The 22918-nt window shown below is 51.4% G+C and overlaps 2 protein-coding genes across 20 annotated transcripts in view; one reads left to right on the top strand and one right to left on the bottom strand.

The window, feature by feature from the left end:
* The window catches only part of Mok (MOK protein kinase), a 54515-nt gene extending 33909 nt beyond the window's left edge, over window positions 1-20606 (top strand). For 11 of the 15 annotated variants that reach the window (XM_015495859.2, XM_048799356.1, XM_048799364.1 and 8 more), the window contains 8 exons: window positions 8779-8857; window positions 9229-9277; window positions 10040-10218; window positions 11727-11828; window positions 12769-12942; window positions 13363-13477; window positions 15343-15543; window positions 15629-16968. In XM_015495859.2, the coding sequence (XP_015351345.1) occupies window positions 8779-8857; window positions 9229-9277; window positions 10040-10218; window positions 11727-11828; window positions 12769-12942; window positions 13363-13477; window positions 15343-15543; window positions 15629-15709 (980 nt within the window). In that variant the 3' untranslated portion in view covers window positions 15710-16968. Of the gene's footprint in view, window positions 1-4933; window positions 5017-8778; window positions 8858-9228; window positions 9278-10039; window positions 10219-11726; window positions 11829-12768; window positions 12943-13362; window positions 13478-15342; window positions 15544-15628; window positions 16969-17028; window positions 18880-20481 lie in introns of those variants that run through there. The other 4 variants (XM_048799359.1, XM_048799358.1, XM_048799363.1 and 1 more) reach the window with 4 other exon arrangements.
* Window positions 19912-22918, bottom strand: part of Wdr20 (WD repeat domain 20) — a 63242-nt gene continuing 60235 nt past the window's right edge. For all 5 annotated transcript variants that reach the window (XM_015495839.2, XM_015495827.2, XM_048799352.1 and 2 more), the window contains one exon: window positions 19912-20744. In XM_015495839.2, the coding sequence (XP_015351325.1) occupies window positions 20691-20744 (54 nt within the window). In that variant the 3' untranslated portion in view covers window positions 19912-20690. The remainder of the gene's footprint in view (window positions 20745-22918) is intronic.

Below are 22918 nucleotides of genomic sequence, written 5' to 3'. Positions count from 1 at the left end.
CCTGGCATGCGTGCATCCCGGGTTCGATCCTCAGCACCACATACCAACAAAGATGTTGTGTCCGCCGAAAATTAAACAATAAAAATAAATAAAAATTATTTAAAAAAAATAAATAAATAAATTACTAAGAAAATAGTAGTATGTGTAAGCAAGTTTTTCTACATCCTTAAAAGTTTATGTATATAAATTGGTCAAAAAACTGTGGATCTTTTTGGGAAAAGAGGAGATTGCCTCATATCTGGGATTATATGGTATTTGTTGTTTTGTTTTGTTTTTTGTGGTGCTGGGGATTGAACCCAAGGCCTTTTGCTTGCGAGGCAGGCACTCTAGCAGCTGAGCTGTATCCCCAGCCCTATATGGTATTTCTTATACATTACAAACCTCATGTATTCATTCGCTTAGTAATTTGTTTATTCTTGTTTAAGTACAACTCTAACAAATGTAGTCATCTGTTTTTTTGGTCAAAACCACTCAAATTTGAGCTGTTGGAGAGAACAAGCCTCTGGGCCTGGACACACCCACAGTGGGAGAAAGTGGCCGGAGATGGTCCAGCAATGGGCAGGAAGCCCAGCGGGGCAGCAGATGTGAGCAGGCCGGGCAGGAGGAGCTGTGTCAGGAGGCTGCAGGGGGCTTTCTCTCTGAGGAGTGAGCCTCGTGTACCTGGGGATTTTACTAACCAGCATCTCATTCCACGTGGTCTGGATAAGGGGGGCTGTCCTGGTTCTTTATGCTGACCCTCTGCGTATAGGTCTTGATTGTCAGTTACAACCCAGTGAAACAACCCCTATGTTTTATTGTTTTATTATTACTTTTTATAATATTCTTTTTTTTTTTCAACACCAGTAAGTCAACATGGCTTTTTTCTTTTTGTAGTACTGGGTATTGAACACAGGGCTTCACGCATGCTAGGCAAGCACTTTGCCACTGAGCTGCACACCCAGCCCCAAATTTTGCTTTTTAAAGAACCTGTATATTGGGGCTGGGGATGTGGCTCAAGCGGTAGCGCGCTTGCCTGGCATGCGTGCGGCCCGGGTTCGATCCTCAGCACCACATACAAACAAAGATGTTGTGTCATACAAAGATGTTGTGTCTGCCGATAACTAAAAAAATAAAATAAATATTTAAAAAAAAAAAAAAAGAACCTGTATAATCCCTTGGTGTAAGGTAATGCATCCTGATTTAGAATTCCTGTGGTGCTTCCTAGAGTGTGGTATCTTAAAACTCAAGGGGAGCCCGGAACAGTGGGGCCCGCCCCCCAGTAATTCCAGCGGCTTAGAAGCCTGAGGCAGGAGGATCAGGAATTCAAAGCCAGCCTCAGCAACTTAGTGAGGCCCTAAGCATCTCAGTGAGACCCTGTCTCTAAGTAAAATACAAAAAAGGGCTGGGGATATGGCTCAGTGGTTAAATGCCCCTGGGTTCAATCCCTGGTACCAAAAAAAAAGGGGGTTGTGAGAAGGAGAATTTTCAGCACATTGCTCTATGTTTAGATATCTGAGAAAGCTTTGCTCAGAATAAATATCTTTGATTTCCAGTAGGCGAGGGATTGTATAATTGCAGAAATTGAAGCCTTCTTTCCCAGTGTCTGCCTGCAGGGACTGCAGCCGATGGCTGTACAGATCCACAGACGTCCATTCCTTATGTTGTTACTGAGCCAGGCCCCTCTGGTTTCCAGCTCTGCACTAGGTCAGTCACTAGAGCAAGGAGTTTGCAAGAGTCATTCCTAAGACAGCCAAGCATGAGGAGTGGGGAGGTCCAAGCCCTAAGTCCACCTCCTGAGGACATTTGTGGACACCGGGGGATGAAGAAGCATCGTGGCCTAGGGTGTGGGAGCCGATAGCAGGCAATAGTCAGCAGTCCAAGCACATTCAACCAACCTCCATGGCTCTTCATGGGACACCTGCAGAAAATGGTGGTGTTAGTGTGATCTGAAGGTGGAATCTTTTGCTTCCTGATGTCAAAGGTCACCTTTGGGACACCCATGCTAGGCCAAGCAAAAAGGTCAGTGGCTTAGACAAAATGGTCTCATGTCCCCGAAGCATAACCCTAGCACCTGTTGTCATAGTGATCCACGTGTCAGAGGACAGCAGAGCTAGTGGAGATGAATAACAGCTCTCTGTGTGGCCTCCAGAATTAGTAACTTTGAAGCCAGTGAAAAGCCCATGGCTCGGGGGTGTCTGGGGAGCACAGGAAGTAAGAAGGCAGAGGGGTGGTTGTGGGCAGGAGGCAGGCCGTGTCCTGGCTGGCACTTACCAGGTTAGGGCTCTGTCCTCCACGGGTCTTGTGCAGAGGTCTTGTTCTCTTGATGGGTACATTCTTAGGAGTGGCTCTCAGTCCTGAGAGTCACCACTTAGCAGCAGATGCCGAGTGGGAACTGGGGCCGTCAAACATGGCCAGCTTTACCCTGAGGTCCAGTGTCCTGTGGGCCCAGGACTGTGCTCAGTGCACTGAGCTGATGAAGATGCCAGCAAAGTGGGGCACCCTGAACTCAGAGCCGGTAAAACGGAGGAAAGTTGCCTCAGGGTCAGTGGACTGAGTGACGGTGACCAGGGTTCGCGGCTCCTATAGCCCCAGTGCTACACTGAATACTTCATAGGCGGTACCTCCTCTTACCTCTGCAGCAACCGCCAGGCCACTGCTATTATCCCCATCTCAGCATGAGGAAATGGAGGCACAGAGAAAGTCGCTTGTCCAAGGTGATTACCTAGTAGGTGGTAGAGGGGCTTGAACTTGGGCTGGTCCCACGGTGCGGGTTTTTTTTTTTTTCCAATTTTGTTTTAGTTGTTGATGGACCTTTAATTAATTTATTTATATGTGGTGCTGAGAATCGAACCCAGTGCCTCACATGCCAGGCAAGTGAACTACTGCTGAGCCCCCGCCCCCGCCCAGGGTGCTGTTTTTGACCACCTGACAGACTCCTCTGACAACCCTCTGTGGTTGGCACTGTTATTATCAGCCCCATTTTACAGATGAGGAAATTGGGGCTTGAAGGATGAAGTAATAACCCCACGTGAAGCTTTACAAATGCCTGAGGCAGGGCTGAAGCTCCAGCCTCGACCTTGACTTTGCACTGCTACCCTGAGCTCCCTCCTGCCTTAGCTCAGAGCCTCCTAGGAACAGGCACTTCCTCTGGTCTGCTCCTGTGAGGGCAACACTGATCTATTAAAAGCCAAGTAATCACTAAAGCAGCTTCTTCTTTTTTTTTACCAGAATAGCAATTCGTATGACTTAAATTACTACTGTCTTCAGCAATCAGGCATTCAGTAGTGCTGTTAAATAGTAAAGAGCGAGATAGTGAAAGGAGGGAGGAGTGGTCACAGTCTGGACTGTCTACTTCCCGCACCCAGGTGTGCGGGGGGGCCTGGGTCCAGCAGGGGCAGAGGTGGAGGGGACGCCCTCTGGATGGTTTTGTTCTCAGGATGCCTGTGGCTGTGAACTAGGGGATGGCCAGATGAAGGTGGGTGGTTTTCTCTTTGTCCAGCAGGGGTCAGAGGAGGCTGACCCTTTATTTTTTTATCTTTATGTGGTGCTGAGGCTGGAACCCAGGGTCTCAGGCACGCCAGGCAAGGCTCTGCCTCTGAGCCCCCGCCTAGCCCCAGTTGTATTTTTTATGTCTCATCAACTCTGACCCACTGATGGCAAGAGGCACTGTTTAGCCATAACACAGACCTTTATCACTGGGCATTTTTTTTTTTTTAAGAGAGAGAGAGAATTTTTTTTTCAATATTTATTTTTTAGTTTTTGGCGGACACAACATCTTTGTTTGTATGTGGTGCTGAGGATCGAACCCAGGCCGCACGCATGCCAGGCGAGCGCGCTACTGCTTGAGCCACATCCCCAGCCCTATCACTGGGCAATTTTAATTTTATCCTGATCAAGAGTTCTTTTAGATCTATTGCATAATTTTACTCTGTCTCACTTTGTGCATAAATAAGAAGGAAAATAGAAGTTAAATAAATGTCACATCATTCCTGTTACTTCTTTGCACTTTTGACGCAGAATGATTGATGTCTGCTTTCCCTACTTGTCAGTCTCCACACCACTCAGGTGGGTGATGCAGTGTTTTTGTCACTGGAATTTTCTTCTAAGCCGAGGTCACCTACTGTTAATTTTAACCCGAAGCAGCACAAGTTCCCCATGTTACAATGACGTTTCCTTGGTGAGCTCCTGGAGCCTACGCCAAGGGTAACGAGGTGGGCGTGTCACAGCATCAGCCTCAGGGCTTCACTGTCACAGTGTTGGCCTCAGGGCTGGACTTCACCAGGCTCCCGTCCCAGGCCGGGTGAGTCTGGAGAGCGGCTCGGCACCCAGTCCTCAGGCGCAACTGCACTGAGTGGGTGTGCCGGGGGCACCGGTGTGCAGGCCTGTTTCCTCATTTGAGCTTCCCATTTTAGAGGTGAGGAAACTGAATTTCAAAGAAAGTTAAAACTTTTCCATGTTCACTTGCCTAAGATGACCCAGCTTCGAGGCACAGAACCCGAGGACCTGTCCTTGAGCCTGCCAGGCCGCCAGGGCAGGGCTCTGCCAGTGCAGCCCTGCCTGCTCCTCTGGCTCCTCCCACAGAGAGGCACTGACAGTGGGGCCCCTTGGATCTCCAAGGGGCACAGTAGGGGCATGTGGGTGTCACGGGGTTTTGACTGAGCCGAGCCAAGGGTGGCTAAGGGCTTTGTTGCTGCTGAGGTAGTTTGGCATTTAAGCGGTGGGTCTTGTCCAAGATGGACGGCCAGTTCCTTATGATGACTGCTCAGTGCTTTTCCTGCCTGCCTAATAGAATCCCCCAGTGTGGATTCTTCCTCATGAGAGTATATCACCTGGACTACGACAATAAATCCACCAGTTTCTGCCCCGAATTGTGACACTGAAGAAGCCTCCCGGAGCTCATTTGGGATTTAACATCAGGAGGAAAGGCCTCCAAGCTGGGCATTTTCATCTCCAGGGTGATTCCCGACTCAGATGCACATGGAGCAGGACTTCAAGAAGGGAACCAAGCTCTAGGTGCGAATGGCGTGGATTTCCAAGGTACTGAGCACAGCAAGGCTGCTGAGATCCTGAAGACCACCCAGAAATCAGCATGCGTGTGCTGACCCTACAGTCATCATCGCCAAAGAGAGGACTGTGCTCTGGAGAGCCGCAGCCCAGGGACCTGCCTTTGGGATCTGCCAGGCCAGGCCCACCAGGCCCCAGGAGGCCCTTGGTAGTTCTGAGCCCTGCCTAGCACAGTGGGCTGGGGAGGTAGGGAGAAAGTCACAGCACTGTCACCCAACTGTGCTGAACTTTTTGTTCCCTATTTTCTAGGCCAGCTTCATTCCCAGAAAGGAAAAGGACGATGATGTGTAGGTATGACCTAGCCTGCGGGGAACTGGGACTGCAGCTGGCACTGAGGGCCACCACGGGCTTGGTACTCACACCCTATCATTTTAATTATAGAGATGAGTTAGGAATATTGGGAACCCTCCCTCTGGTTGCCTGGCCTTTCATCCTGTCCTTGTACCATCAGGAGTGTCATACATGTTGGGGACTCCGATGAAACGCTTTTGCCCTCCTCCTCTTATCTCCCCGCAAAATGTAAAGTGTACTACTGAATAAAAAGAAATAGCAAAAAAATATACCTGCCACGGGCACTGCCTCTGGGCCTCAGTGGGCATGAGGGCATTTTCGTCTGTGCCAGGGCCCAGCGCGCACCTCTGAACCTGAGAGGAGGGCTGGCTCTTCGCAAGCAGCGGGAGGGAGGGCTGTTTTCCTGCAGCGGGTGCCACAGGCTACGCCGGTTCTCAGGAAGTCTTTTTCCGCTACTGGTATCATACATGACATTCCATGGAGCCTCCTCAAGGAAGGCTGGGTTGTTTTTTTTTTTTTGTAAAAATTAACTTACAATAAGTTACTAAGGTCAGGATGGCTCAGCAGACAGGGCTGCAGCGTTCCCTGAAGGCCCGGGAGGGACTCCTGAGTGAGTCATTAATGGCACTGTATTTCCTTTGTTCCAGGCTGTTTGAAAGTGAGAATCTCAGACACGCTCTCAGGCCCACGGGGTTAGGATCTGGTATGGAAAAACTGGAGGGTGGGTGATCAGCCGGTCCTTTGAGGGTATGGACTGAGGTTGTCCAGACCGCTGCCTGTCCCTGCACTGCCTCAGTCCTGCGGGACACGCTTCCTCAGGGGGCAGAGGGAGAGAGCCGCTCCTGATCCAGGAATAGGAGCAGGCTTTGGGAGAGAAACAGCGGAAGGGGACAGTGGCACCTGGGGAGGAGGCTCATGCTGGGGGCCAAGGCCACTGAGAAAGACTCCTGGCCTCCTGCCCTTTGTGGTTTATTATCAGATCTCGGTGCAAGCCTTGGAATCTGCTTTGTTTTGATACCAGGGATTGAACTCAGGGGCACTCGACCACTGAGCCACATCCCCAGCCCTCTTATATTTTATCTAGAGACAGGGTTTCACTGAGTTGCTAAGCACCTTGCCATTGCTGAGGATGGTTTTGAACTCAGGATCATCCTGTCTCAGCTTCCCGAGCTGCTGGAATTACAGGCATGTACCACCTTGGAATCTGCTTTTTAAAAGACCCCCGGTAGTTAGGAAGACTGGACAGATAACTGTGATACCAGTTTTATGCAGTAAGGTCTGGATGTGTGCACTTAGTTGGGAAAGGTATTTCAGAAATGGAACAGCCTGGAGCCGGTACTGAGGGGCACTCTGAGAGCACGAGGAGCCTTCCTTAAGCTGGAGGGATGTGGGGGGCGCTGTTCTCAAGATGATGAGCCAGGCCTAGCAGTGAGTCAAGCCTTCTGCTGTAGGCCTAGGTGGGAGGAACATTCTATGCCTCCGCCTGAGCCTGGGATGGGGTGCCTTGGAGTCCAGGAACCCCAGAGGCAGAAGGGGCCTGGCCACAGGCAGTCTCGAGTGTCAAGCTGACACTGGGCAGGGAGAGCCAGCGTGGGGCCGAGGGGTCGAGGAGGGCTTGCAGAGTGGACCTGAGCACCCCTGAGGGACAAGGGAAGCTGCTCTCTTTTTGCCTTTATATGGATGTTAAGATAATAAAATTCTAGAGGTCCTTGGGCTCAGGAACACTAACAGTCTTGATTTTAATTATTTTTGTTTTAATTCCAGGAAACTGGTAATAAGTTTTGTGAAACAATAAAAAGGTTATGATATTATATGAAAAAGTTAATTGCATTTAGATACAATTTATAATTTTACAATTTAAATTACTTATTATTTGCTTTTTTAAAAAATATATAGTTGTCAGAGGACTTTATTTATATGGGGTGCTGAGAATCGAACCTAGTTCCTCACGCATGTGAGTCAAGTGCTCCACCATTGAGCCACAACCCCAGCCCCTTATTATTTGCTTTTTTTTTTTTTTAAGAGAGAGAGAGAGAGAGAGAGAATTTTAATATTTATTTTTTAGTTTTCGGCAGACACAACATCTTTGTTTGTATGTAGTACTGAGGATTGAACCCGGGCCGCGCATGCCAGGCGAGAACGCTACCGCTTGAGCCACATCCCCAGCCCTTATGATTTGCTTTTTTTAAACATTTTTATTCAGCTATGTAGAGAAAAAGATTGAACTTATTTGTGAAAAGAAATTGCAAATTTGAGACTAACAGTGTCCAATGGGCCAAATGGTCATGGGGGAGAAAAATGGGTCACTTTGCCAGTTTAAAACTTATGAACTTACAAACACTCCAAGTGAAGTGTGGCCTCTGAAATAGTAGCCCTGTGGTACCACGGTGGCATGTTTGGAGCCTCAAAATGGGACAGACACTGTAGGAATGCAGTGTGGCCCTGGGGCCACCAGGTACCTCTGTGAAGGACATGTGGGTGGTGGAATCCCAAGTAGTCTGTGCACTTCTGCTGGACTGTGCTCTCTTCCCTTTTGGTGGCAATCTCCAAAGCCAGGTGCCCTACACACCTGTCATCCCAGCTACTCGGGAGGCTGAGGTAGGTGGCAGGATGCCTTGAGCCCAGGGGTTCATGGCCACCCTGGGTAACATGGACCCTGTCTCAAAATAAATAAATACAATGGAGATCTCTACCTAGCCAGGATGTCGCAGAAGACATGGGGTCTTCTTTTTCTCTTCTATTTAGTACCAAGGGTGGAACCCAGGGGCACTTAACCACTAAGCCACATCACCAGTCTTTTTATTTTTACCTTTAAATTTTAAGATAAGGTCTCAGTAAGTTGCTTAAGACCTTGCTAAGTTACTGAGGCTGGCTTTAAACTTGTGATCTTCCTGCCTCAGCTTCCCAAGGATTACAAATGAGTGCTGTTGCACCCAGCAAGACAGGAGGTTTTCAAGTGACTCAAAGTTTTCAAAACTAATGCAGTTTGAAGGGGACAGTCCTGGAAGACCCAAGATTATCAGACCTTGTTCTTATGACTATCGCTCAGTAGTGTTCTAACTGAAATCAAAATGCATATGTTATGTGATTTTAAGCGAAATCATGCCAGTATGTAGGATTTTAAATGATGTCTTTTGTAAGTGTACTCCATATTCCTAAAACTACTTGAGATTATTTTTCACAGAGGAACTTAGATTTTTCACATATTACTAAGTAATGGTGGATTATGGGGCTGGGGTTGTGGCTCAGTGGCAGAGCGCTTGCCTAGCACATGTGAGGCACTGGGTTTGATCCTCAGCACCACATAAAAATAATAAATAAAATAAAGGTATTGTGTCCAACTACAACTAAAAAAAATTTTTTTTTGAAAAGTGGATTATATGTTTTTAAAAAGGGGATATGTATCATTAGTGACTATAATTTGCCTTTTCCTTGATTATACAGGAAGAAGATACCCATTATCAGAAAAAAAAATCAGGCACTATATGTATCAGTTATGCAGATCCCTTGATCACATGCACAGGTACGCTTTGGGAGATGGGGCAGCTCTCAGATGTACAAAATGTATTTATATTCACTAAAAATACAATTCACTTTCAAGAATTTGAATTAATAAAGTACAGTTAGCTGGGTGCGGTGGCACATGCCTGAATCCCAGCAACTCGAAAGGCTGAAGCAAGAGGATTGCAAGTTTGAGGCCAGCCTCAGCCACTTAAGTGAGCGCTTGTCTCAAAATAAAGAGTAAATTAATTAGAACAACAATAACAACAACAAAAGCAAAAAAGGGATGCAGATGTGGCTCAGTGGTGAAATACCCCTGGGTTAATTCCTCAGTACAAACAAACAACAAAAAAAGAGATTCAATTAATTCTATTCTTTATATTCCAAATGCAGAAATGGAATATTTCACAGAGATGTAAAACCAGAAAATATACTCATAAAGGTAAGAATTTTTTATATGGAAACGTAATTTCAGAATAAAGGTAGATTATGAGGCCTTTTCCCGCTGATGTGTTTAGCTAGTCACTCAACTTTTTATTTCAGCATGTTTCTTAAAGAGTTTTTCCCTTTCCAATTGGGAAAAGAAGGCTTATTAAGTAAGTTTCACCAACATAACTGTCGACACAGCTGGAAGAATATGACAGAATTCACTCCATTCAAATGTCCATCCCAAACGCTAGATGTTATCGTGGCAGAGGCAGGATTTGAGCTCATTCCAAATTTGAGGTCTTCCCCTGTAGTGCCCTGAGGCCAGCCTTGAGGTCCCCCACTCTGAAGCCCCTGCATGCCTGAGCTCAGTCATCCTGTGCTTTCCCCCGCGTCTGTCTGATGCACCGTCGAGTGCCCTGAAGCCATGTGCTGTGGGAGCCTGTGCAGGGTGAGCCAGAACTGAGCCACCTGCAGAGCCAGGGCATCGGCAGGTGTGACACAGGGTACACGTGGCTGGAGCGTGCGACTTACCTGGAGATTCTGGAGACATGGGAGACGCATGCCAAGTCTGTCAGAATGTCTGCAGACATGTTCCACACGGAGAAATCCCCACGTCCCCACCCCCCAGAGGCACATTCAGCTGCTTACAAAGTGGTAATTTGTATTTTCCACGCTAGTGTCAATGCCAGGATTTTCCTGTTAGTGTATAAACATTTGAAATGGTTTGTATGATAGTAGCTGCAGAGATGTCACCTCTGATTTTTGCTGCTTGCAGCAGGATGTCCTGAAACTGGGGGACTTTGGGTCCTGCCGGAGTGTCTATTCCAAGCAGCCGTACACGGAATACATCTCCACCCGCTGGTACCGGGCCCCGGAGTGTCTCCTCACTGACGGCTTCTACACATACAAGATGGACCTGTGGAGTGCAGGATGTGTGTTCTATGAGATCGCCAGGTAAAGCAGGGACCACCAGCCTGGTCACACTCAGGTGGAGGGGGTAGATCACACAGCGAGGCCCAGGCCAGAGGGTGTCTTGCCAGCCCCCACACATCCAGGTTTTTTTTTTTTAATCTTTATTTATTTTTATGTGGTGCTGAAAATCAAACCCAGGACCTGGCACGTGCTAGGTGAGCGCTCTACTGCTCAGCCCCATACCTCCAGGTTTTACAGTCACTCAACTTTTTATTTCAGCAGAAAGCTTCCTAGGTGGGCACTGGGTGGCTCAGTGGTAGGTGCTGGCCTAACGGGCAAGGCCCTGGGTTCCATCCCCAGTACCACAGAAGGACAAAAGTCCACTAGGCTTTCATTTTACCTTTCTTTGCTTGCTCTTCCTGCAGAGCTATCACCATCAGGCTCCTGGGGAACAGGGCTGTCCTCCAGGCTTGATCCTGAAATGACTGACAGACCAGCATCCCAGAGCAGAGGGGAGGCAAGCTCATTCCACCTCCAGGCAGACATGGGGAGGGTAAACGGTGCCCTCAGGGCCTACTCCAGGCACAGCAGGGTGCTCTGGCCTCCCCACTCCAGCTCTGGCCTTTGGGCTTGGTTTCCAGGTGGAGCAGGGGCCTAGGAGATGGGCGGCAGGCTGGTCCATGCTGGGCAAGTGGAGTGGCATAGTTAGGCCCCCAGGGGTGGGCAGTTCCCTCTTTCTCATGGTGGATCTTCAAGTGAGCATTGTGACCTAGTGTCATTGTTCTACCTGTTCAACTGACCACTACAGAAATGCATACAGATGTGCACTTCAGGGCACCCCTTAGAGTGCCAGCGTTCATGTTGGTGACTTGTCACTTTGGAGAGCCGAGAGGTGATTGCCTTGTAGCCTCGAGCACCAGCACAGTTCTGAAATCCCCTGAGCTGGTTTGATAGGGTGCTGGAGAACAGGACGCAGTAGCCTCAGGGAGCCAGCCACCTGGTAACCTGCGCTGGGCAGGGGTGTCCTGGTTTTCCACCTTGGAGCTGGGTCCTGCTCATCCACACGGCCCTCTTTCTCTCTTTGCAGATACTGCTCTTGACTGAGCAGAAGCCATTCCTAGCGGAGCTGTTTAGGCTCCTCTTTGTGATGTGTAACATGGATTGGGTTGGTTTATGCAAGTCTAAAATCTTTTATTCACGATTACAAAATCTGTAAAAGCTCTGTAAACCAAAAGTTTTCTTAGAACTCAGTTGCCCATAAGCCCTGCCCCACTCTGCCCTCCATGTGCAGCAGAACTCACCCGGCTGGCGTCAGGCCCTATGTGTCTGGCAGTTAGAGCAGATGTGCTCCTTTCACGCAGTCACAGGAGTGTGCAGATAGAGGAATGTGTTCGCCTCTCAGGAAACACACCTGGGGCTTTGGAGAAGAATGGACGGCTCCCATCCCTGAGGATGGCTCTGGGGACCGTTCCTGGGAGTCTATAGAGGGACTGTCCCCTGGAGGAGGCAGCCCTGCGCTCACCTGGGTGCCTCTTGTCTTGGCCCCGCAGTCTGCAGCCCCTCTTTCCTGGAGCAAATGAACTGGACCAGATCTCAAAAATCCATGATGTCATTGGCACACCCGCTCAGAAGACCCTCACCAAGTTCAAACAGTGAGTGTGGCAGCCCTGAGAGTCAGATGTGGACTCCTGCCCCAGCTGGAGTGGGCCATGGTGGGAGCAGAACAAGCCCTCCACTCGGCCCCTCACCTACTGGGCTCCTCTGCCTTTGGAAAAGGGGCTGCCTGTGTCTTTGGGGCTCTCAGGGTGCTCTTCCTCTAGCACTGTGGGAAGTCCTCGCAGCCTCACCCATGGCTTGGGAGTCGGGTTTTGTCCCTGGAGTATTTACACAGGACTTAGCAGCCCTCAGGGGAGAAGGTCCCTCAAGTGCCAACTGCACAGGAGACTTTCTGCTGCTGTCCCACAGCATCAGGGCGATACTGGCTCCTAGACAAGGTGTCACAGACCCACTGGGGTTTTGTGGGATCACAGCCAGGGAGCTAGGGCTTCTGAGGGGGCCCTGAGGGCCAAGGGAGCAGCCAGCAGCCCTAGGTCCCAGGAAGGTAAGAAGATGATAGCAATTCTAGACGCTAATTTTTTTCTATTTTTAAACTTTATTTCGTCCTAATGTGGGAAGGAGATTTTAATCTTTTAGAGGAAAGGTCATTATCTTAAATTTATAGCATAACAGATTTCACACACACTCCTTTTTAACAGACTTTATTTTTTTAGAGCAGTTTTAGGTTTTGCAAAATCAAGTAGAAAGTAAAGATTTCCCATGGGTCCCTAACCCGCATGCCCAGCCCCCGCCCCACGCTCTCCACATCTCTCCTGGGGGGGACGTTTGTCAATCTATGAACCTGCGACCAGGCTTGATCTCCAGGGCCCGTGGCTCAGCTTAGGCTCACTCTTGGCATTGCACGTCTATGGTTTGGACAGGGTGGCGTGCCCCCTTCTGTGGGTCATGAACTGTCCCCTTAGAGTCAGGACGACGACTGACCAAGTGCTCCAAATAATGGCATGATCCTTTATTATCATTGGGCTTTTAATACAGGTCGAGAGCTATGAGTTTTGATTTTCCTTTTAAAAAGGGATCAGGAATACCTCAACTGACAACCACTTTGTCCCCGCAATGTCTCTCCCTTCTGCACGCAATGGTGGCCTATGACCCTGATGAGCGCATCGCTGCCCACCAGGCCCTGCTGCACCCCTACTTCCAGGAGCAGAGGTAGGCTCCTGTGGGTTTCCGCGTGGCCCTGCGGCACACGGTAGGCGGGAAACCGGCCTCTGGAGGGTCCCCACCCTGGCAGTGGTCAGTGCCTCCCATGACCCACCGTGTTCTGGGCAGTGTGCTCCCCAGTGAAGCAGTCAGCAGCTCCGTGGCAGGCAGGGAGAGCGTAGCCACTGTGCAGGCAGTGCCCTGGCTCCAGTGGTGAGGATTCTGGAGCGTCTGGTGGGCATCCTGTGGGGTAGTGTGAGCCCGCGGTGCGCATTAGAGCCACTGGATGTCACCTGATCCCACGCCTCTGGTTGCTCCTCCTAGTAGCTCATGGAACCCTCTCGTCACAGCAGATTTGGAGTTAGAGACAGCAGACAAGCAGAGGTGCTCTGGGCCTACCCTGGGTGTGACCACTCTTCTCCTCTGCAGGGTGGCCGAGAAGCATGCCCTGGCCAGCCACAGAAGGGCTTTCTTTCCAGAGCACCCCATGGGGCCCGAACTACTCAGTCTTAACGGGCAGTTCTCCAAGGAGGGCAGAAGGCAGGTACTGACTGGAATCAGCAAGCGGGGAACAGCCCACTAAGTGGGCTGGACACACTGGTGGCCTGTTTCTCTGAGGTGGCCATCTGTGGAGGGCAGTGGCACACCCAGCTGTACCATATCAGCTGAAACCTGGATACCATGCTGCTCACCATCTCCCCAGGTTCTGCTTGCCCTGCCCCACTAGCTGAGGGCCCACGGCTGACACCCACGTGCACAGGCTCAGATGTGGGACCCTTCCATGCATTTCTCTGCTGCTGACCACACGCAGCTGTCCTATTCCAGGCCAGAACCATTTGCAGACACTCCTGGTGTATCCTCAGAATGTCCTAGTAGGGGGCACAGAAAGCCACCTCCCACCAGTGAAAGTCCTGAGCCCCGTCACAGCCCTCGCCTTTCCTTTCACCTGCCCTGTACAATCTGGCCCAGCACCCACGGGCACCCACCTGCTCGGCCCAGCAACCTCACAGCCTGGGGCTGGCACCGGAGCTCTGCTAGGGACGTCCCCTCCCTCAGTTCTGCTCTTCACCACCCTCCACCACTAGCGAGCTCTCAGCCAGCAGCAGAGGGCTCGTAGGGCTGCAGCCAGGGCGCTGCGTCCAGGTGTGTAGCACCTGTGACAGCTCCAGGCACGCCTCTAAAGCGCAGGGTGCAGGCGGCTCCCTCCAGCAGGGCCTCCAGAGTCCCCCTCAGCCACGCTCCTCCTGGAACTTGCCGGCCCTGCTGCCACCGCCCCCCCCTACCATCTTCAGTGACAGCAGAGGTGTGCTGAGTCTGTGAGGGCAGACTGCCTGGCTTGTCCAGCTCCTGGCTGCCTGGTGAGCTGCTGCAGAGGACATCTGTGCCAACTGGGAATGACCCAGTGAAACTCTGGGCGCAAATGTTTGAATTTCACATGCCACCAAAGTTTTCTCTCAATCCTTATAAAAGGTGGAACCCCTGGTCTGGGGCTGGGGTTCAGTGGTAGAGCACTAGACTAGCACATGTGAGGCCCTGGGCTCGATCCTCAGCACCACATAAAAATAAAACAAAGATACTGTGTCCACCTAGTAAATAAATAAGTGAATGAACAAACAAATAAATAAAAGGTGGAACCCATTCTGAGCTCACAAGCTGCACAGAAACCGTTGGGGCAGGTTGGGCACAGGACCTCCAGTTAGAGCAGGAGGCACAGGGGTCAGACTCTGCAAGTCGTTTGAGACCCACACTCAGAGCAGGTCACCGCTAGGCGAGACTGGTCACTCCAGCCTCCATGGGGTCAGCAGAACTGAGTGGAGTGGTTGCAGAGGGTGGGCCAGGAGTACTGGCCCAGAGGGGCTGATGTATGCGACTCTCCTCTCCCCATGGGACGCACAGGGTGCCTTACCTGCGGGTGTCCCATCACTGCAGGACCTGCCTCAGGCCAGGAATTTTCGTAACTTTTTAGTTGTAGGTGGACAAAATATCTTTATAATTTATCTTTTGGTACCAGGGATTGAACTCAGGGGCACTCGACCACTGAGCCACATCCCTAGCCCTGTTTTGTGTTTTATTTAGAGACGGGGTCTTACTGAGTTGCTCAGTGCCTGGCTTTTGCTGAGGCTGGCTTTGAACTCTCCATCCTCCTGCCTCAGCCTCCTAAGCATGCCTCCCAAGCTTACAGGCATGTGCCATCCCGCCTGGCTGACACACTACCTTTATTTTATTGACTTTTATGTGGTGCTGAGGCTGGAACCCAGTGCCTCACCCATGCTAGGCAAGTGCCCCACCACTGAGCCCCAGCCCCGGCCTGACCAGGAAGTAAGTTCCACTAGACCAAGGTGGAAGCAGAGGGCTGCCTGTGCCTTTCCTGATTTCCATGGAGGAAAACTGACCCTGTTCTGTTTCAAGAAACAGCCCCTGAGGCAAGAGGACGACCACGGCAAGAGACGGGGACCAGCCTGCGTGATGGAACTGCCCAAATTGAGGTTTTCGGGAGTGACCACCAAGCTGTCATACTCCAGCCCCACACTGCAGTCAGTGTTCAGTTCTGGGATGAACGGAAGAGTCCCGATGTTGAGACCCTTGAAGTGCTTGGGTGCCAACAAGAAGGTAGCTGTCCTGCTCTTCGTCCCTGGGGGCTGCCCCTGCACCTGTCCTCAACCTCCAGTCAGTGTCCCTGGTTTTCCTTTCACAGATAGACACACAGAAGGACATCAAGCCTAGCCTGAAACAGTGCCGCCTGCCCACCATCGACAGGAGAGGCGGAGGGTGCTGAGGCGGCCCGCGCCTCCTCGAGTAAGAGCAGGCGCCGTGAGGGCAGGCCCAGGCCGCTCCGCGTGGGACGGTGGGTCGAGGCTCAGAACATGCCTGGCACCAGCTCCTCGGGACACCTGGTGCCAACATGCTGACTGGGCCACTTGCTCCAGGCTGCCACGTGGCCCCGTGTGCTTGCCCCCAGGGCAGCTGCGCTGCATGTCAATGCATTGGTGACACCTCCTCCAGGGTTTCATTAATTCTCATGACGTAGGATGTGGAGAAAATATTTTGTATCTCTTCTGAGTCAAAACAGACGCTCGGTGCCTTCTGTCCTGTAGGGTCAGGCTTGGGGGAGAGGCTCACCGTGGGCCACACCTTGCTGAGCTTTACAAGTGCTACTGGGGGACGTCCCCAGGATTGTAGTGACGCCTTACAGACTATGCTGTTGGAGACCCCTGAATTTTATTAAAAAATAAGCTGTCATTGCAGTTCCTCATCTCTGCAGTCTCTGAGTTGGACTCGGGTCCTCACTAACCACTGCTGCGTCAGCCTCTGCAGGCCTATCGGGCCACTGACATTGGGAACACTTTAATGTGGCTTCTGCTTCACTTGAGAAAAGCACTAAGTAAGGGTCAAACGGAGTTGAGTCACAGCTGGCGGCCGTGCCACAGTGGGAGCTCAGGCCGCTCTGTCTGCCGAGCCCCAGCCTCGAGTGGCCGGGGGGTTTCGGCTCCAGTGAGTGGTGTCCTCCCGGGCGTGTGGGCACTGCCAGGTTGCCAGTGGTGCTTTGAGCTTTGTTTCATGAGGGCCAAGAGGAAGTTGGGCACCTTGCGTCCCACAAAAAGAAACGCTGGGGCTGGGGCTGGGGCTGGGGCTCAGTGGCAGAGTGCTTGCCTTGCATGCATGAGGGTTTGATACTCAGCACCGCATAAAAATAAATCGATGTGTCCATCCACGACTAAAATGTATATGCATGTATAAAACCCTCTCCCCGTGGGGGTGGGACAGGAACGTGGCAAGAAAAGGTGGTGCTTTGCGGACTCAGGGTGAGGCACTAGCAGGCTGCTTAGGGGCAGGAGCAGAACCCCGCCAGGCCATTTGTTTTCTGTGTGGTGCTGGGGGTGGAGTGCAGGGCCTCACTGCGCTAGGCCTGTGCCCCACACCGAGCTGCACCCCAGACTCTGCTAAGCCCCTTCTGCCTTGAAATGTAACCTAGTCATTGAATGTTCATTCTATTTTCTCAAACTCACAATATTAAAAAGAAAACTGAATTTACCAGATTAGTGTTTAGTCTCCTCTTCCCCTCTATTGAGGTAAATCTGTGACCCTTCCTTCCAGGTCTCTCCAGTGGCCCCAGCCCCAGAAAGTACAGGACAGATGGAAGTAGGAGGGTGAACGTGGGACCATGCAGAGGGACAGGGGCAAGAGAAGAGGAGCTGGCAGTACAAGGGCAACATGGGTGAAGAATCCTGGGCATGGATGTCTGGCCAGGCAGGTGACGGTGACAGATGCTGCCTGTGGGGAAGGGCAGGACAAGATTTCTTTGAAACTTGTGATCCCGTGATGACCTTCAGGGTGCCCCTGAAGGGGTCCTGATAGGGGATGGAGGCCACAGAGATGGGTCCACAGATAGGGAGGAGGCAGAGTCCTGCTAGCTGGCGCAGGAAGGACCTGAGGCAAAAGCCAGAGGAGCAGGACTTGCAAGGCAGGTAGGTAGGCCACTTGGCCTGGGTGGAGGCAGTGGGCCTGGAGAAGTCCTGAGAGCTGCAGTTATGGGCACCCTGCTGTCCCGAGGACTGGTTACAGCACAGACGAGCATTTGTATATGTAGGAAAATCATTACCCCTTTAAGTACATGAACCATGAAGGGAAAATTTTTGGTCTCTGGTGGAAAGCTCTGCAGCAGTGCCCTGGTCCTGTATGTGGCAGACCTTAGCCTCACGGGGACAAGCCCATTTCCGTGGATTTGGACAGGACACTCTTGTTGGCCAGCCTTGGGCTCCTGCATTTCCCTTGCAGCTCACACCAGCCAGGAGGCATCAACCCTGGTGGTTCTCTCTGGCCCTACAATGGGCAACTGCTGACCAGGGCGAAGGGCATAGGCCATCCCCACCCTGACCCCAGAGTCCTGTGGGGTCTCTGCCTACTCTCAAATTGGAAAGGTGAAGGCTGGCTTCCTCCTCCACCTCTTCACCCAGTTGGAACACTCATCCCATGACTGCCCCCCAAACCCTGTTGAGCGCCTGCCCTCTCCTGCCCACGGCACACTTCAGATCTTAGGGCACAGAGTGGGGCTTGTGGGTGCTGGGCTGGGGCAGAGCAAGCACGCAGACATCCCAGGCTAAGGATTCAAAGGCTGATGGTCCTTAGTATCACAAACCCACCCACAGAACAGACGGGGTGCAGACATGAGGTCCTGCTGTCTCCTGCCCTGCTGCCCGCCATGGGAAGGCCTACTGGGTTAGTCCTTGCCAGGCCACCCATGAACACAGCATGGGGGCAGCTAGGTTTGAGATGGATGCCACACCCTGCATTTGCCCACCTCCCCCCAGCTTCCTTTGTACCCAGTGCCACATTCACCAATTTACCACATGTAGGAAAGCACAAGGCCAGAGGCGGGAGCAGCAGACCTGAACCTGACCAGGCAAGCTGAGCAAGTCCACCTCCTGTGGCGCATCGTGAGGCTGGCCTGTGCTGTCTGTCAGGATCTGCTGTGTGTCCACGGCAGTCAGGGCTTGGAAGCCATCTTGGACCGTTGGCCAGGAACCAATCTTGGGAACAGAGCCAGAAAGATTTGTTCCTGGCACAGAGGCATCCACAGTGTGCCGGGACACATCCGACAGCTTTAGTGCAGCTGGCCAAGTGCAAACTCCATTCCAGGACCCAACAAAGGGCATTGGAGGCTGGGCTGAGGCACAGCAAGGACCACGCCATGCACCATAAGTGACACGACTCCAGACTGTGGACCATCTGACCAAATGGTGTGTAATTGTTGCCCCCATGTCAACTGAATTTGTCACTTCCTCTGACAGGAAACAGAGCCAGGAGATGATCACATTAGGAATCCCAGACTCGATTTTGAAAGGCAGCTCATTCCAAGGTACCTGCAGGCATCGTGGGCCCTCTAGGGTTTTCTAACCAGTGCTTTGATAGAAACAGCAAACTACATCAAATACGCTAACACTTAATTCTAATATGGGCATTCTTTTTTAAAATAAATTTTTTAAATTTTTTTAGTTGTCGATGTCTTTATTTTTATGAATATGTGATGCTGAGGATCTAGTGCCTTACACATGCTAGGCAAGCGCTCTACCACTGAGCCACCACCCCAGCCTTAATACTGTCATTCTTAATGTGTATGTTTTATGAATTCTAATTCTTTCACTTAAGACAGCAAATGTTACTATTTTGGTTATTTACACCTCCCAGAGGCTCACACCATCATGCAAGTCCCCCCACAAGGTCCCTGGGCAGTGGCAGCTTCAGGTGAGGCCAACACCCCCAGCCTGGGTGCAGGCAGCTTAAGAACCGAGAAGAACTGAAGCCAACTCAGGAAGATTGAGCCCAGTGAACTGCTCTGAAGCAGTGACACACACCCCTGCTGCATTCACAGAGAAGACGGACATACAGTACGTCTGTCAAAAGCCCCCAATTCCCTCAACATTCCCCAAATTGATGTGACAACGTAGAGCAATGTGTTCCAGACACTTGATGGCTTAGTGTCACCAAATAAAACTTCTGAAGGATCCAGCTGAATAAGATTAAAAAAAAAAAAAAAGAAACAACAAAGAGTAAGTCGTCCTGCTGGCTGCTGAGCTGAGGAGCTGAGGAGCTGCTGCAGCACAGGGGCGAGATGCCCTGAGCTGGTCCTGGCCATCTAGGTATGCCACCTGTGGCTTCTTCCAGGAGCAGTCATGTCACAGTTAACGAGCACCTTCACACTCACAGGCTGTGTCACGTGCGGCCACAGCTTTCAAGGACAGGAGATGGGCTCCAAGCTCTAAGAGACCCGCGTGCTAAGACCAATTTCTGCACACACGGGCAGATGCCCACAGTGCCACATGGGTGAGTCTTCGCGGGCAAAGAACCCGAGCACTTCCAAGTGAGCCACACTCTGACAATGGAGGGGACTCCAAAGCACAGCCTGATGCCATACCAACCCTTCATTCAGCAAAGACCATGCTAAAAATTGAGCAAATTTAACAGAAGATAAACAAATAGTATATTCAAGATAATTTTAATATTAATGTTTCTTGTAAATTAGAAATATCACTCTTAAATGATGAAAAGTACTAGTGAAGTAGCTATTTCCCCCAGTTGCAGAATTACATTATATATACACATTATACAGAGTTGATTGCATTAGAAACAACAGTATTAAAATAAACATTAACAGATAAAAAGGGTGTCTTCCCTTCCCACCGTGAAGGGCCAGGGATCCACCACACTCAGAGCCATTTTCTATTAGCATTAAACTATTGAAGTGCAAACAATATTTCAACATGTAAGACTGCCGCGTCCACCTTCCTGAATTACACATTTAAGTCAGAAAGTAAACCCTTTCTGTTTGAGTGCATTCTAGGTTGTCTTCTGACCACCCAAGGTATAAAAAACCAGTGCAAAACCAGTGAGGGAAGTACTACTCGTAACAGCTGAATCAAGGAGGTCTCTGTCCAAGAAGCACTTTATTTACACTATGTATATATGTATATATTATATATGTGTGAGATTTCATTACATCGAGTTTTAGAGTAAAAAGCAAGAAAACATCATTTCTTATTTTTACTGCAGCCCCAACAGACCGACTTCAAATGGAAACTTCTTTGGGCGGGCAGCAGAGTGCGCGGCACGGCGCCACATCACCGGTCCGCACAGCCCTCAAGATGTCTGCCTGCCTGCCTGAGGCCTGCCACCCTGGCGTGGCTCCAGCGCGGCTCTCCGTCCGTCGTCCTCGGTCCCTGCAGTCCCGCGCGTCGGGGAGTCTGAGCGCAGTGGGATCGCTACACTACAGTTCCACCTGGAGAACTGGCCTGGTTTGGGGATGACAATAAGCCCTGCAAACAAAGCAGTCTACATTAATCCAGCAAGACACAGGGGTGCAAAAAGCCCCGTGCTCACCCTTCGCCAGCAGCGCACAAGGTCAGTTTCTCCAGCGTCCTCTGCTCCACCCATCTGCTTCCTCTGCGGCCATTGCTCACACTCCTACCCATGCAGCCTGCGTGCAGGTACACCTGGGCCCCAACACTCCGCAGAAGGGACAGTGGGACTGGCCTTGGCTGGGGGGTACAGAGTGGTCTCTTGGGCCTGAGCAGTCTGGGTTCTGTAGAACTTCACTGGCCCAGAGGTGTGGGCACCTGCTGGGTCATCAGGGCCTTCAGGCAGGGCTGTGGCCCCCTCGACTCCCCACTGCAGCCCAGGGCACGACAGTTCTGGTCTGCACACCCGGCCCCTCAGAGGCAGGGTCTGGCCCCCAAGGACACAGTCTACTGGCATTTTTAAAAAAGACATCTTTCTTTTTTTTTTTTTGGTGGTGGTGGGGTGTCTTTCTTTCTTGCTGAGTGGTGCAAAGGCGGCACCGTCTGGATTAACTGACCTCCAGGGTAGAGGCCTACCAATACAGAAAAGGGGGTCCAGGCCCTGGGGTGGAAGTCCTGCCATGAGGCTGCAGCTGCATGTGAGAATCAGGAGCAGAGTGTCTCCATCCTGGACACTGCATCGTGCTCACACCAGGAAGGCCAGGCAGCGTCTGCCCCTGCAGGGAGGGTGTGAGGAACTGGAAGGCTCTCCTGTGTGGCCTGCAGCACAGGCTGAGCTTCGAGAAGCCCAGGAGGGCTTACAGCCCTTGCACACAGTCAAGAACATTTGCGTTTCTTTGCATTTATTACTGGGATGCATCAGAGTCCATCATGTGCTGAACATTCTGAAGAGGACAACAGTGTGGCCTGAGGCACGGGCTCCCGCCCCAGCATAGGCTTCTTACGCTCTCGGCTGGATTGGGACTGCTGACGTGGTGCGCTGTTAACTCTAAGCACACATTGCCACATTATCACACATGGGCCTTGTAGTGATACGAATGAGGGGTGACTATCTGAATCAACCTTCAGCTGTGTCCACACCCGGTTGGAGGGACACTAGGGAATGGCTGAGGGCTCCATGTCATTTGATCTGCTGTCTCTCACCTCTAGATAGATCAGGCAAGAGCAGACTGAATGTGGCCCTGGCCCCTGCCCCATTTCTGTAGGAGCTCTTTTCCTCTCAATCCCCACAGGGGGACAGGGCCCTGTCCTGACTTTTGTGGTGAAGAGCTGCACACACCTCGCACTCCCACTCCCACTCAGCCCAAAGCAGGGGAGGAAACCTGGACGCCACAGGGCTGGTGCACCCAGCCCTGGCAGAGGGGGCACAGCAGGTAGAGGAGAAGCCTGAGCCAAGTGGGGGGCAGTGACACCGCAGGTGGCAGCACATCACGCACACCCTGGCATGCACATGTTGGTGGACGGAGAAAGGAGCCCATTGGCACTGGGCTTCAGCCACTGTCAGTGCCACTAAGTGAAGAGGCAAGGGGCTCCCTCTGGGGGGAGAGGGGCCAAGATCCACAGCTGGGCCAGCCCTCCACCCTTGGCCTGGGGTGGGGAGGGGGACAGGGTGCCCTGACACGATCCCCACCCTGGCTTGGAAGGTGCTGCCTCTAGACCAGAGTGGGCCAAAGGCACAACTTCTTGGCAGCATCTTTAACAACTAAAGAGCAGGCGAGTGCTGGGCTGTGGCTCAGCGGTACAGCGCTTCCCTAGCATGTGGTAGGCACGTGGGTTTGATCCTCAGCACCACATAAAAATACATAAATAAAATAAAGGTATTGTGTCCATCTCCAAAAAACACCAGGTGAAACTAACTTTAATCTTATTTAGATGAATATATCCCACTTGTCTCAACATGTTAATCAATATGCACACTGTTGGTATTTTTGGTGGAAAGCCATGGAGGTCGCTGTGTGGGAGGCACGCATAGCACACTTCAGTTTGGACTGGCTCCAGTCTTGGTGTTCAGTAGCACAGGAGATCCATGACAGCTGCAGGGACAGTGACGGTCTGACCGTCACCCCGCCCCTCCTTCCAAATGTGACCACCCTGGAGGATGCAGCAACTTTATTTGAAGTTCCAGGGGAGGGTGGGGGTTGGAGACAAAGGGTGACCTGGGCACCAGGTGGGGACACTGCCTGCACTGGCCA

Source organism: Marmota marmota, unplaced genomic scaffold (assembly GCF_001458135.2).
Source record: "Marmota marmota marmota unplaced genomic scaffold, marMar, whole genome shotgun sequence".
Classification (NCBI taxonomy): Eukaryota; Metazoa; Chordata; class Mammalia; order Rodentia; family Sciuridae; genus Marmota; species Marmota marmota.
Note: the sequence above shows the minus strand (reverse complement) of the source record. Positions and strands in the feature narration are given on the sequence as shown.